Genomic DNA, 15071 nt, shown 5'->3' on the forward strand with positions numbered 1-15071 from the left:
TGGCAGATCAGTCTTAGAAAATAGTTCATATGGAAGTTGGGGATCTGGAAATTGATCAATTAAAACTATCAATGTCTAGATAGACCTTGGAGAGTTTCATGTAATCTCAGGAGTACTCTATCCGGTTTGCAGACTGCCAGTCTAGATTCTTGCTACTCGTTGTGCTTCATAGTCCAGCAGGATCAGCATCCCCTGGAAGCTTGTTAGAAATGCAGAACCTTGGGTACTTGGGTGGCTCATTTGTTGGGTGTCTAACTTCAGCTCAGGTCACGATCCCAGGGTCCCAGGATCATGCCCCACATCCAGCTCCCTGCTCAGCTGGGAACCTGCTTCTCCTTCTCCCTCTGCCTCCTGCTCCCCTTACTTGTGTGCGCTCGCTCTCTCGCTCTCTCTCTCTCTGTCAAATAAATAAATAAAATCTTAAAAAAGAAATGCAGAATCTTGCTAAAAGTTGTATTTTAACAGGGGATATGTATGCACATTAAAGTCTGAGAACTCACTGCTTCCCACAAAGTCGTCTGTGGTCCTGAAGAAAACATTTTCATTATATATATAATATGGATCTTGCAGGCCTCTTGAAGATGTAAGGTTATTACCATTGATGCAACCAACAATTGGCTAGCCCAATAATTGTCAACCCCGGTTGTTCATTAGAATCACCTTTTGCTTTAAAAACCTACCTGTTCCCTGTCCCAAGCCCAGAGATTCTGATTTAATAATTTACGGGTCTAGGCATCTCTTAATTTAAAGTGCTCCAGTTTAGTCTAATGCAGAGCCAGGGCTGAAATGGCAACACTGTTTGTTCGAATTATCTATTTGAGAAAGGTTGCCCATGACTCTGAATCCCAGCTGTTGCAGTTGCCAAGGGACTCCAAAACCAGATCTGCTAGTTCTAATCTGCATATAACCTAACCCATGACAGTTGGGTTGATGTCTTCCAGCTGGAAGCCTGGAAGAAAGGTACTAAGAACCTTTACAGAGGAAAGCATCATTCCAGCAGAACACACTGGATGATCACTCTGCCAGACCATCTTCCTTGTGATAAGTGCCATGAACCCTCTGAGACTGTAGGTAAAGGGTAACATCACTCCAGACTGTGTTTGGGGACCAAGACCAGAACTCTGCTCCCCAGCATCTGAGAAGATCTCAACCTCATAGATCCTGACCATGGCCTGGTTTGTACTCCCTTCCACTGCCAGGCTTTAATCACAGAATACAGTTTAACCAAAGTCGCATTACATTTCTCCTTTGTGGATTGCCTTTTTCAGTTAACTGGGATTTGTAAGAACATCAACTATTCAGGCTTCCTAGAGAACTGGGTAGCTGGAAGACAGAAAATTTATCAAAGTATGGCAAAAACCTCAGCAAGCGTGTAAGGTCTCTGTGAATTGTGAAGGCAACACCACTGAAGACAGGGCTGAGTGCTCCCAGTTACCCCATCATACCAACATTCTCTGTCCCAGGGGCAGTTGTGCCCTCCCACAGTACAGAGTTGGGCAAGAAAGGATACAAGAGTTCTTTCCTACTTCTAACTCAATATCCTTAGTTCTCCAAGGGAATGGGGCAGGTCCTTCCTTTGGGTGCCTGTGGAGGCAGTTCACAAGGGAAGGACCTTGAGGCCATCAGTTAGTGGGAGGTCAAGCCAAAAACACTATGCCCCCCACAAAAAACGTGGGGGGGAAAGAGATGAAAAGGCAAGTCAAGGAAGCCCAGGTACCAAGCAAACAAAGCTGGAAGCAAAAGCAAGTAGGTTATGAATAGGGCAAAGTTACCATTCACCCAGGGGCCCATTTGGCCCTGAATTCAAGGCAAGTCTAAACTAGGACCAGTCTCAAGAGATGGGTATGTGCCCTCCTGAAGTGTGGGGTAAGGTCCAAAGAGGTAAATCCCTAAGTGATACCCTGTCTGTGTGATACGGCATTAGCTTTCAGAGAAAAGCTGAGGATGGCCAGTGGTACATCTACACGATAGTGAAAACATCTCAGTCTGCCCCAATAAAGATACTGATGAGTCAAGTGGACATCACTGTAGACAAGAGGCCAGTGGCTGGGCTAAGCTGCAACAGAAATGGTGAGAATAAATCCTTACAGGAGTCCCAGATTGATGAGCTATAGCCTTTGGCGGCAGGTAGACTAGGCTCAATCCTGAGAACCCCAACCAGATTTGGGTGGGAGAGAGATTTGAATCCTAGTGCTTGGACCCTGTACACTCCCATGAATGGCACCATTCTAGAAAGCACCATCAGAATCACGAAATCTTCACCAGGGGCCAAAATAATAGGGGAGCTAAAGACTGAACATCCTATCATTTAGATTCCTCCTGATCTTCCCTCCTCCGTGTGCCTTGTTTTTCTCAAACTCACCATACAAATCAATTAATTCATTTACCTATCAGTGAGGTTGAGAATCTTTTCACATTTATTCACAATTTGCATTTCCTCCTTGATAAATTACATTATTTTTTATAGGTTTCATGGGGCTGTTGTCATTTTCTTATCAATTGATACTAACCCTTTGTCATACATATTGCAAATGTTTTCTCCCATTGTCTTTGTATTTTACTGATAGTAATTTTTCATTCTTAATGTAGTTAAGTCTTTCAACCTTTTCCTTTGTGGCTTTGGGATATTCTACCTTTCTTGCAAAAGTCTCCAAAGGGTATAAAAATATTCTCCACATTTTTCCTTTGTCATACTGAAAAAATTAAAAAGAGTGATAACACTCAGCATTGGCGGGAGATCTGGGAAATGATATTGTCATTGAATTGACTTAACATTCAATTGAATTGACATTCATTGACTGCTGGTAGGAATGTGAGTTTTGACAGCCATTTGGAAAGTAATCCAGCTCTAACTAAAAACGTGTAAAAATGCACATTTCCTTTGTTTCAGCAATCCCACTTTTGGACATCTTTTCCACAAAAATGAAAACATTGGTTCACAAAAGTGTCTGTACAAATATGTTCAGTTCATCAGCATTGTGTATGGGGCAAAAATGAGAAACAACCTGAATGCCAACCAGTGAGGGAACAGCTGCATGAATTGGGTGGCAGAGTCAAACTATAGTATATTTTACTGTTAAGAGAATGCCACAGACTGTACACTTAAAAATGGTTAAATTATAAATATTATGTTTATTTTACTACAGTAAGAAAAAGAAAAAATTGAATTATTTACCTCGAGTGTCCTGGAGAAATGGCCATAAAAGTTTTTAAGAGAAAAATCCATGTTTCATGTAAAGTGTGTGTGGGCATGCGTGTTAATAGAAAAATGTATGAAAGGATATAAACTAATTTTTTTGGTAAAAATTTTATTATTTTAAAGTAATCTCTATACCCAAAAATGGGGCTCAAATTCACAATCCTGAGATCAAGAGACACATTTTCTACTGACAGAGCCAGCCAGGTACCCTGGATACAAACTAAATATCATTAGTGATCTCGGGGAGCATGAATTATTTATTCTTTGACTAATAACAAGGAACATGAATTTAGAGCTCAGACCTAGGCTCAAGTTCCAGCTCCACTACTGAATTGATGTGTGAGCTGGATGACTTATGTGAAAGCGCCTTCATTTGTAAAACAGGAAGAGAACTAGTAACTTCTCTGTTAGAAGTGTCAGGAGGCATAGATATGAGAACAGTGACTGCCACAATAAATTATATTGTCATCATTATTGTCTCTTTTAGTGTCTTCATTATACCCTATCCATTCTTCCATCCCTCCTGACTTTTATTGGAACAGTCAAAAGATTTGATTAAGAATCAGGAGAGAAAAAGAGAAACAAAAATAAATTTCAAGAGCCTAGAAATAAGGGAATTTACATTTTATTTGTTTCAGACCCCACTAGAGCTAGCTTGTGTCTGAGGCCATCTGAGATGTCTGAGCTTTGGCCCTAAAGGACTGGAACAATTTTGGAGACATGTCGTCTAGATTTCCTTCTTTTTGGCCTATTATCACATCACATCACATCACATCACATCACACCACATTTAAGGTACTCTTTAGATTCACAGCCTAGCAGCTTTCTTCTCAACAACTCCACAACTTCTCTATTGCTCTTTGATATACCTACTGTTATCTTCCTCTTTTCTCCTGCCCAATCAACAACTTCTTGCATGGTAAATGTTTTCTCTTAGTTACTGGAACTCTCTTGTTCACTGGCAAACTGGTAAGACCTGGAGTTGTTATATTTGCTATGTGAGTCACAAACACTAGTTTATCCAATCCCAACCTTGCCACTTTCATAGACTACTAACATTAATATTCTTTGTGTTGAGAAATCTGGAGGCTTTAGGCAGCAATTAGATTTTTTTTCTTGTGCTTTACAACATTTCACATTCAACAAATCTCATTAATATGTGAAATAAACCAATAACTTCTTCTGGTTTATTTTACCCTTAATGTACGGAAACAGAAATCTCTTCTCAGACCAGGATGGCATTGAACTTCCCTGGTAGTAAAGGGCCCTCAATTTTACTATAATGCTTGCAACTAAAACAAAACTGTAGGGGCGCCTGGGTGGCTCAGTGGGTTAAAGCCTCTGCCTTCGGCGCAGGTCATGATCCAGGAGTCCTGGAGTCCTGGAGTCCTGGAGTCCTGGAGTCCTGGGATCGAGCCCCGCATCGGGCTCTCTGCTGTGGCGGGGAGCCTGCTTTCCCCTCTCTCTCTGCCTACTTGTGATCTCTCTCTGTGTCAAATAAATAAATAAAATGTTTAAAAAAAAAAAAAAACAAAACTGTAGCTCTTTTTATTGATCCCCAGGATTTCTTATTTCCCTATTTCCTTCTGCTAGCTCTTATACTTAATCCTCCTTTATGTTTCCTTCCTTTTCTCCTGCTCTTCTCTCTCCCTCTCCTCAGACATTCCTAATCAGCTTCTGTGTGTCAGACACTGGGTAACAAAGCTTGATCAAAACAGACCACCTTCTCATTGTCAGAGAACTTACAAATTACACCAATAAATGCTGTAATTTCAAAGAGCACCTAGTTGGAAACACAGGACCCTGTGAGAAATCAGTGTAGGTGAAGGCTTCATCCAGGAAGTGGCAGCTGAGCTGGGGTGGAAGGATGAGAAGGAGTTAGGTAGGCATCTCCTCCCATTTAGAGCTGGGGAGTAGGGGGTTGGGCAGAGAGCAGGACTGTCAGAGCACCAGTCCCCAGGGCTGGTTGCCAGAAGTGCTCATAAATATTTGTGGGAGTAAGGGACAATGAGAGAAATATAAAATCAATGAAAATGTGTCCACTTTGTTTTGAAACAAATTAAGAACGTAACTTTTACTAATTCAAAGGTATCCAAAATAAAAAAAACAGAAGGAGAAAGTGGCACAAGATGAGCAGTCAAATCATATTCAGGATATGGAGGGATTTTATTCTCTATCCGAACAGCCATTAGAAGCCACGGAAGGGTTATTTTTTACAGCTGATGTTTAAAAAAATGCCTATTATGTTCTAAAGCTAAAGACTACTTGCATGATTTCATTTAATCCTTGAAACAATCCTATGATAGTACTATTAGTATGCCAATTTTACAGACTGAGGACACTGAAATGTAGAGGCTGTTTGCTCAACACCGTTAATAAGTGGCAGAGGCTTGACTCCAAAACCCCTTATTCTTAACCACTATATTACACATGCTAAGAGCAAGAAAGAGAAGTAGGTAAGCAAGTACGAACAGCTGATTCTAATCTCCTTGGCAGGAACAGCCTCACTGTGGAGTTGGTATCATAGGGGTATCCGGGTTTAATGAGCTAATCATTAAATTTAACTAATCCCCTTGTTCTGACTCCATATTAACCAAATAACCTTCTAATTATATTCTGGCTTCCCATATAGATTTTTCTGCTTGGAGATAATGCACTGACCAGCCTATACACGCAGTTTGTTCCAGTTGGCAATTTTATTACTCATTGTGAGTTAATAAATTGGCATTCTGCTTTAAAAAAAAATGAAATACACTAAAACAAGAAAAATTATGAAATAGTCTTATACAGTTGTTTTTCTGTGGTTAGTTTTAAAAAATAAAAACATACATGTTGTCTCTTCCGTGATTTAACCTCGCTGCCTGCTTTGAGCCACCATGGATGTGGTCAGAAAAGAGATCATGAGTCCTTTCCTAACCTCCTTTGTCAAAGCCCCTAGCACAGCCCAAGGGCGTCTATTGTTTCCCAATGGCAAACTCCCACCTTTCTCCTGCGGGGACAGGACTGTTCTTCAGAATTTAGCTAATTCTCTGAGCGTTAAAGCAGCTGGAGGCTGTTCCAAGGGGGGGGGGGGGTCCTCCTCCATCTCCCCAGGGAACCTTGCATCCTATCCTAGGAGCAGGCCTTTCCCTAAAAACATCATTAAACCCGATGTTAATGCACAGGGACCACCAGGACCGCAGACCCCGTCAGACGCCCACGGCGTCTCAGCGCCCGGACGATAGGAAGTGACACCTGCCCTCCTTTCCACTTGTGGGCTTCTTCCAAACACGGACTCCATGAAATCCGTTCCCGACTCCCTACTCCTTGTTGGCTCAAGTTTTGTTTTGTTCTTTTTTTCTTCTCTCCCTATAATTCCCTTCATGGGCAAAACTGGGACAAACGCAGGTTGATCTTTTAAAGTGAAAGCTTCATGAAATGGACCATTTCATCTTACCAAGAGATCTGCTTAATCACATACAAAGGCTAAAACAGGGCTTTCCCCCCAAGAAAAAAATTCAACAGTCTCCTGAACAGAGGACTGAAAGGACACTCTGAACAGTGATTATTTTCCCGTCAGAGACATAGGAAAGTCAGCAAGTGCCAGGTCAGCCTTGTGAGGGGCCTCCTTTCTTGGACGGAGAAAAGGCCTGAGCCGAAGAAGGGGCTGGAGTACGGCCCTCACTGCAGGAGCAACAAAGGGAAAGGGCCTCCCTCAGAAACTTTAGCGCTGTGGTGGAAGTAAGACGGCAATCGATGACACAACTCCCGTTATTCTGCTTTTCGGCCATTTTCACCACGGAGGCATTAACCAAGAAACTACTAGCAACCCCCAGGATTTCCAGCCCCCAGTTGCGCGCCGGGTGGGGATGAATAAGGCCGTGCGAAGAATCGTGCGCTGACCAGCCAAGATGGCCACTTTCACATGGCCGAGGGCCACTGGCTCCCCGTCCCCAGGGTATCTAAAGGCGGGGCCGGCCGGAAAGACCCTCCGGCAGAGCCTGAGGACAAAACCTCGGCCGATTCTCTCCGTCACCGCTGGGGGACGCGACCTCGCGGACAGACAGCTCGGTCAACGGTCGGAAGGGAAGTGCCATGTCACAGCAAGGGGAAGACGCCCATAAAGTCTTCGTCGCTTTTCCTTTCACTTCGAGCACGGAAGGGTACAAGGACCCCAAATACTTGCACTTCCACTTGGCCCTTGTTAGAAGTGCTTAATATAACTAAATATTCGCAAGAAGGGCGCGTTAGCTCCGCTCGCTCCCCCTACCCCGCGGAGTGGTTCAGCCCGGGCTCCCCTTCCGCGCACCTCCCCTTCGGCCTACCCCCGCGCGAGTGGCGCATTGGCGCGCGGCGCCGAGGGGCGGGGCCCGTGTCGGGCGCGCGCGGGCGCTGTGTATAAATACTGGGCCGCATCGCCCGCCGCCTCGTTCGCTCCGCGCCGCCCGTCCGAGCTGAGTAGAACGCTGTCTTCTGCTTGTGCATTTCGCAGTCGTCGCCTCGCCGCTCCCTTTTCCCTCAACGCCACTTACACTTACCGCTACGAACATCAACATGAACGGGCAGCTCAACGGCTTTCACGAGGCGTTCATCGAGGAGGGCACGTTCCTCTTCACCTCGGAGTCTGTGGGGGAAGGCCACCCAGGTGAGGTGACGGGCCCTGGCGAGAAGTGAGGGGCGGGGCGTGGGCAGGGCCGGCCGGGACCCGCCAGCGGCGGTGCCCACGGTGGTTGCCCTCGCCGGGCGGGCGGTGGGAAGAGCGGCGGCCGCGCGCCTTCCTCGTGGCGCCGCCGGTGCCGAGCGCGTGGCCGCCACTCCCCTCCCCCTTCCTCTCCTTTCCTCTCCTCCCATCCGGCCGCGCGCTTCGGCATGCGGAAGATTCCAGAAAACGAGAAGGGCGGGGGCCGGGGCAGCTGTGCTCCACTCGGGGAGGGCACTATTTCCTCATCTCCGCCCCGCCGTCTGAAAGCCCTCGAGTGGGCGACCGGCCCTGAGTGCTCGCGGCCGGTCCTCGGGAGCGCGCGCCCCGCATTGCAGCCGCAACCACGTGTTTGCCGCATGTGGCATCTGGGCGAGGGGGAGCCGTCGGGCTCCCGGCGCGCTCGGGTGTGCGGAGTGGGGGGCCCGGACCTCGGGACGTGTGCCGTCTTTGTTAATTACTTGCCTTGGGCTATTACGGCCCCCAGAAGACGACGGACGTGCCCTTCGGCAATATATGGCCTTGCCTTCAAGGTGACAGTCTCCAACTAAATATAGCGCAGGTCGGGAGAGGCCTTCCTTATTTGGGCCACGTTTGAAAAGGATAGGAAACATGAATTAAGTGTAAGCAGCAGTTGCTTTGGATTTCCCTTTAAAGTCTTGGGTGCTTTACCGTTAGGTAAGGTTTTGCCGAACATTTCCTTCGCTGGGCTTTGTCCACAAGTCCGCCATTATGGAGATCAATTTACACGTGAACGAATGAAGCTGTTTCAAGGAACTTTCAATCTCAGCCTGAAAACATCACCTAGTGGACATAACTATTTTGCTGTACAGGTTCTGCCTTTTCTTGGGATGACCACAGTGACATAGTTATGTAAAGTCTTAATGGTTTTAAGAATCCATTTCTGTCTAGTAAGTCTGCTGTGCCTCTGATGAAATCCACAAGCAACCTACCGGTGTGGGAGAGGACAGACGCCAAGATCCTGATGAGGAAGGTCATGTGTTCTGGTGTGGGTTACCCACCTTCCCTCAAGTGTTGAGAACTTCACATGTATTTGATTCACCTTTTATTAATTTAGTCACTTAAGGTATAGGCGCATGTAGCAGTTTGTAAATTAAGTCTTGAGCTTCTGACTTGACTGCCATACACAGTCTGCTTTAATTGTTCTGGGTAATTGTAGAAAATTCAATTCCCCTGGAATCTCTAGGGGAGGTATTTCTGTTTTCCCACTTAATAGATGGCAATGAAGTGGGGAAGAAACAAGGATTCGAAATACATTTGGACATTTTCCTGGACTACACCTCTGGCAGATTCAGATATTTTATTCTTTCTGTTCATGAAGTGTGCTTTTACTAACTCTTTGACATTTTCTGTTGCTCTGATTAGTGTTCCTTAGGATCAGGGAGAACTTGATAACAAGGGAAGAAAACAGTTCACCTTTCTCGTTGGTTAGATTTATAATGAAGACTTTAAATTTGGGGGATAAAATGTCAGTATAATTGTCCTTGAGAAATAATACTGTAAAGCAAAATGTTTCCCAGCTTTGCCTTTCAGTTTGAAGATAAACTTTCTGCCTGAACTTGATTAATTCCAATTATCTGGCTGTTCTGTTTAAGAGTGGAAATTGTTTTGCCTGGGAACTTAATTTTTCAAAATGTCTGAAATACTTTAGAGATGGGATGAAATCCTTCTAAGGTGTAAATTGCATGTATCACAGTGAATTTAAATGTATTAAACATGCTGGGCATTCTGCTGGCTGATCTGAATTGGTGAGCTTGTGGTGCAGCTATATTAAGACCGGTGTCAAGTTTTCAAGTAATATGCAGCATTATATCCAGCATTTATTCTTCAGGCAAATGGTTTCTGGTAAAGCAGTACTTACAATTAGACAGCAATTAAGATCTCCATATTTGAAATTCCACTGAATTCCATGCTTGAAAATGGTTAAATTGTAAATTTTATGTTCTGTAGGTTTTACCACAATTTTTATTATTGTTACTATTTTTTAAAGACTTGACTTATTTGACAAAGAGAGACACAAGTGGCGGGGGAGCGGGAGAGGGAGAAGCAGGCTTCCCGGTGAGGAGGGAGTCGGATGTGGGGCTCTGTCCCAGGACCCTGGGGTCACAACCCGAGCTGGAGGCAGCCGCTTAACGACTGAGCCATTCAGGTGCCCATTTACCAGATTTTAAAAGAAAGGTCTCCCAAAGATCTATACAGCAGTACTTATAGGAGGAACAACATACTTCCACTGACCATAAGAGAAAGAGATTGAGCCAGGATTCTATTTTTCCACAGATAAGATATGTGACCAGATCAGCGATGCTGTGCTTGATGCCCACCTTCAGCAGGACCCTGATGCCAAAGTGGCTTGTGGTAGGTTCTAAACACTGCTTGCTTACCAACTGATGAAAAGGTAACACCATGAAAATTACTTCATAAGAGTGACATTTGAGTGTGAATTTATCTTTTATTAGAAACTGTTGCAAAAACTGGAATGATCCTTCTTGCTGGGGAAATTACATCCAGAGCTGCTGTTGACTACCAGAAAGTGGTTCGTGAAACCATTAAACACATTGGATATGATGATTCTTCCAAAGGTGTGTTTTAATGAGTTGGCATTTCTTTTTTTTTTTTTTTTTTAAGATTTAATTTATTTATTTAACAGAGAGAGAGAGATAGATTACAAGTAGGCAGAGCAGCAGGCAGAGAGGGGAGGAAGCAGGCTCCCCGCCGAGCAGAGAGCCGTATGCAGGGCTCCATCCCAGGACCCTGAGATCATGACCTGAGCCGAAGACAGAGGCTTTAATCCACTGAGCCACCCAGGCGCCCCAATGAGTTGGCATTTCTAAGCGCATTTTTCCACGTTTTCAACTCTCTCTAGTTCTGTCTTTAGAGTGTTCCTGCTAAGCCATTAATCCCAGTTGTACAGTTTTACTATCTGTGTTGTTCCAGCCCTATTTAATTCTCTTAAAGTTCCAAGTTTTAGATGTACAAGTTTTCCCCTGCTATCCAAAAATGGGACATTCCTATGCAACCTGGAAGCCAAAATGATGCAAAGACTTCATTTTTACAGTAGACCTACATTAGTACATAGCTTTTTTGGTAAAAGCAGAAATCTTCTGCAGATTTTTTTCAGTCGATGAAAACAAGTACTGGTGTAGGTCTTTGTTAAAGGTGTGAAACACTTTAGAAAAGGGGGGGGATACCTGTATTTGATTTACCAGTATTTAAAATTCCAGACACTTGTCGTAAATAGAAGGCATTGGTATTTCTTTGTGCCCCCCCCTTTTTTTTTCCTTAAGGCATTGTTTTGTTTGTAGGGTTTGACTACAAGACTTGTAATGTGCTGGTAGCCTTGGAGCAACAGTCACCAGATATTGCTCAAGGTGTTCATCTTGACCGGAACGAGGAAGACATTGGTGCAGGGGACCAGGTACCTTGGTGTAGACTGTCTGCATCTCTTCTAACATTAAATTCCAAAGCTTGGATTGATGACATTGACTTTTTCCTTTTTTAGGGTTTGATGTTTGGTTATGCCACTGATGAAACTGAGGAATGTATGCCTTTAACTATTGTCTTAGCACACAAGCTCAATGCAAAACTGGCTGAACTACGCCGCAATGGCACTTTGCCTTGGTTACGTCCAGATTCTAAAACTCAAGTAAGTGATGATTATAAAGCTGGATTACACATACTTCACAGAACATCAGTAAACTTGTTTAAAGCTAACTGGAAAAAGACTAGTGTTTATCCTTCGTATTGTAATTTAGGTTTGTCTTGGCTCTGTATCTAGTAAACTGGTGTTCTGATCATCTGCTTTGTCTTCAAGGTGACTGTGCAGTATATGCAGGATCGAGGTGCTGTACTTCCCATCAGAGTCCACACAATTGTTATATCTGTTCAGCACGATGAAGAGGTTTGCCTTGATGAGATGAGGGATGCCCTAAAGGAGAAAGTTATCAAAGCAGTTGTACCTGCAAAATACCTTGATGAGGATACAATCTATCATCTACAGCCAAGTGGCAGATTTGTTATTGGTGGGCCTCAGGTAAGGCCTTATATACAATTCAACTTTTTTGAATTTTCTGTTATGTTGACTTGCAAATTTGACTACTGTCACCTTTTTTAGGCGGGGGGAAGTTAGAAAACAGCCAGGTGCTTTCACATTTTATTAGCTACAGAATAGTTTTTTGGTTTTTTTTGCATTTGACTCTTCTGAGGATGTTTGCTGAGTGATAACTAGGTGTTTAACAAACCTGATACAGAACCGTTTATTGGAAAGCACTAAGCTGAAGTGACTTAAATCCTGTAATTTCAGGGTGATGCTGGTTTGACTGGTCGTAAGATCATTGTGGACACTTATGGCGGTTGGGGAGCTCATGGAGGAGGTGCCTTTTCAGGAAAAGATTATACCAAGGTGGACCGTTCAGCTGCTTATGCTGCTCGTTGGGTGGCAAAATCCCTTGTTAAAGGAGGTCTGTGCAGAAGGGTTCTTGTTCAGGTATATATTTTTTTGTGTAACTGGAGTGATTAGAAGGCATGCAAGTGGGAGGGCATTTAGCATAGTATTCGTCTTTTTTAAATACCAGCGTATTACATAAGTGTGTGGGTCTTTTAATCACTGACTCTTATGACATTTGAATCCTTTTAGGTCTCTTATGCTATTGGAGTTTCTCATCCATTGTCTATCTCCATTTTCCATTATGGCACCTCTCAGAAGAGTGAGAGAGAGCTATTAGAGATTGTGAAGAAGAATTTTGACCTCCGCCCTGGGGTCATTGTCAGGTAAAGATGGTAAAGCCTATTGCTAGTTAAAAATGAGGGTGTGGGTGTATGTACATATATTTGAGATATATTCAAATCAAGGTGAAGGTCTGAAGATTCCTCAAGTGGGGAAATGTTTTAAGTCCTAGAACTGTTGATGTTATGTTTAAATTGCCTTTAGTAAAGGCTTGTGTTAAGAACAATCTAAAACTACAGTGCTCCATGGCTTAGACTAACCACCCTAGAAAGTCTTCCACATTTGATAATGGGGATTTGTGCTTGTGTTATCTAAGGATGTTTATTTTACTTATAAGAAATTAGTACAGATAAGTGGGATATTCAAGGCTGCTATAAAGAAAATAAGCAGGGTGTGGGCATGGGACCTTGGTAAGTATGCCATGATCTCAGAAGAGCTTTTGATACTTGCAATTTCTCAGAATAATGACAAGTTTTCATATTTGTTGAGCCAAGGATGGAAAAACAAGAACTGTAGTTACTAATAAGGACTGTGCGAGGAGTTTGGACACCAGAGAAGTAACAAACACTTCTGCCACAAACTTTTTTCCTAGCAAACCCCAGAGAACTGAACTCATTTGCCAGAACTCTTGAAAATGAGTCTTGCTGATTGTTTTGCTTTATTTTAATTGAATGCTACATATTAAGTTACGGACTTGTATATTCCAGGGATCTGGATCTGAAGAAGCCAATTTATCAGAGGACTGCAGCCTATGGCCACTTTGGTAGGGACAGCTTCCCATGGGAAGTGCCCAAAAAGCTTAAATATTGAAAGTGTTAGCCTTTTTTCCCCAGACTTGTTGGCGTAGGCTACAGAGAAGCCTTCAAGCTCTGAGGGAAAGGGCCCTTCTTCCTAAATTTTCCTGTCCTCTTTCAGCTCCTGATCAGTTGCAGTCACTCCTAGTCAATGACATGAATTTTAGCTTGTGTGGGGGACTGTAAGTTGGGCTTGCTATTCTGTCCCTAGGTGTTTTGTTCACCATTATAATGAATTTAGTGAGCATAGGTGATCCATGTAACTGCCTAGAAAAAAACCAACAACACTGTAGTAAATAATGCTTTTTGAAATTGAACCTTTGTGCCCTATCACCCAACCTTCTAAAATCCTAATTGCATTGACTTTCCCACCAAATGCTGAAAAATGTCCTGTAATGTGCACGTAAAGTACTTGTAGTTCCCTTATAGCCTCTGTCTGGCAATGCCATAGCCCTGTCAGCATGAATTTGTAATGTCTTGAGCTCTATTATGAATGTGAAGCCTTCCCTTATCTTCCTATAACTTGATCCATTTCTAATTATGTAGCTCTTTGTCAGGGAGTGTTCCCTATCCAATCACTCTTGCATGTAACGCAAGTTCCAGTTGGAGCTCTAGCCTGACAAAAAAAAAAAAAAAAAAAGGCAGTTACCATTAAACCATCTCCCTGGTGCTTATGCTCTTAATTGCCATCTCTTAAATAGCACCAAATCAAAATCTCTCCACTTTTCAGCTGTCTTTTGGAGGACGTACGTAATAAGGTTTTTATTTAGTAAACCAACCCTATGCATGGTTTCAGCACTAGCCAAACCACCAACTCCTAGCTCTAGAAAAACAGGCACTTGGCACCCTTGTGATGTCATACAGAGAAGTCACAGGGCAGTACCTGAGGGTCTGTAGGTTGCACACTTTGGTACCAGATAACTTTTTTTTTTCTTTATAAGAAAGACTGAGTACTCCACACTGCACAATAATTCCTCCCAGGGTTTTAACTTTGTTTTATTTTCAAAACCAGGTCCAATGAGCTTTCTGAACAGCTGGTGTAGCTACAGAGAAACCAGCTTCCTTCAGAGAGCAGTGCTTTTGGCGGGGAGGAGGAAATCCCTTCATACTTGAACATTTTCTAATTGCTTATTTATTGTATTCTGGGGTATGGCGTAAGTACAGAGAAGCCATCACCTCAGATGGCAGCTTTTAAAAGATTTTTTTTTTTTCCTCAACACCATGATTCCTTTAACAACATGTTTCCAGCATTCCCAGGTAGGCCAAGGTGTCCTACAGAAAAACCTTGGGTTAGACCTACAGGGGGTCTGGCTGGTGTTAACAGAAGGGAGGGCAGAGCTGGTGCGGCTGGCCATGGAGAAAGCTGACTTGGCTGGTGTGGTACAGAGAAGCCAGCTTGTTTACATGCTTATTCCATGACTGCTTGCCCTAAGCAGAAAGTGCCTTTCAGGATCTATTTTTGGAGGTTTATTACGTATGTCTGGTTCTCAATTCCAACAGTTTAATGAAGATCTAAATAAAATGCTAGGTTCTACCTTAACTGTGTCCATTATTCTTTAAAAGTGTTTTGGTATGAATATGATCTGAGAATATATTCTTTATCCCTGAATAATTGTAAATCTTCTTATGGTTCAGGGAAATCATCTCACACCCCTT

General features: G+C 43.4%; 1 protein-coding gene and 1 long non-coding RNA gene across 2 annotated transcripts in view; one reads left to right on the top strand and one right to left on the bottom strand.

Annotated features, from left to right (window-relative positions):
* Positions 1-8007, bottom strand: part of LOC308349744 — a 47058-nt gene extending 39051 nt beyond the window's left edge. Inside the window, exon 1 of the long non-coding RNA XR_013967485.1 lies at positions 7717-8007. This is a non-coding gene — a long non-coding RNA (uncharacterized lncRNA). The remainder of the gene's footprint in view (positions 1-7716) is intronic.
* MAT2A (methionine adenosyltransferase 2A) lies at positions 7608-14955 on the top strand. Its single transcript, XM_080814573.1, has 9 exons — positions 7608-7823; positions 10176-10253; positions 10355-10477; positions 11201-11313; positions 11398-11541; positions 11710-11928; positions 12199-12381; positions 12532-12665; positions 13329-14955. Exons 1-9 carry the CDS (start codon positions 7733-7735, stop codon positions 13429-13431), a joined length of 1188 nt encoding a protein of 395 aa, XP_080670699.1. The 5' UTR covers positions 7608-7732; the 3' UTR covers positions 13432-14955.
* Positions 14956-15071: the final 116 nt, after the last annotated feature.

Source organism: Martes martes, assembly GCF_963455335.1.
Source record: "Martes martes genome assembly, chromosome: 9".
Classification (NCBI taxonomy): domain Eukaryota; kingdom Metazoa; phylum Chordata; class Mammalia; order Carnivora; family Mustelidae; genus Martes; species Martes martes.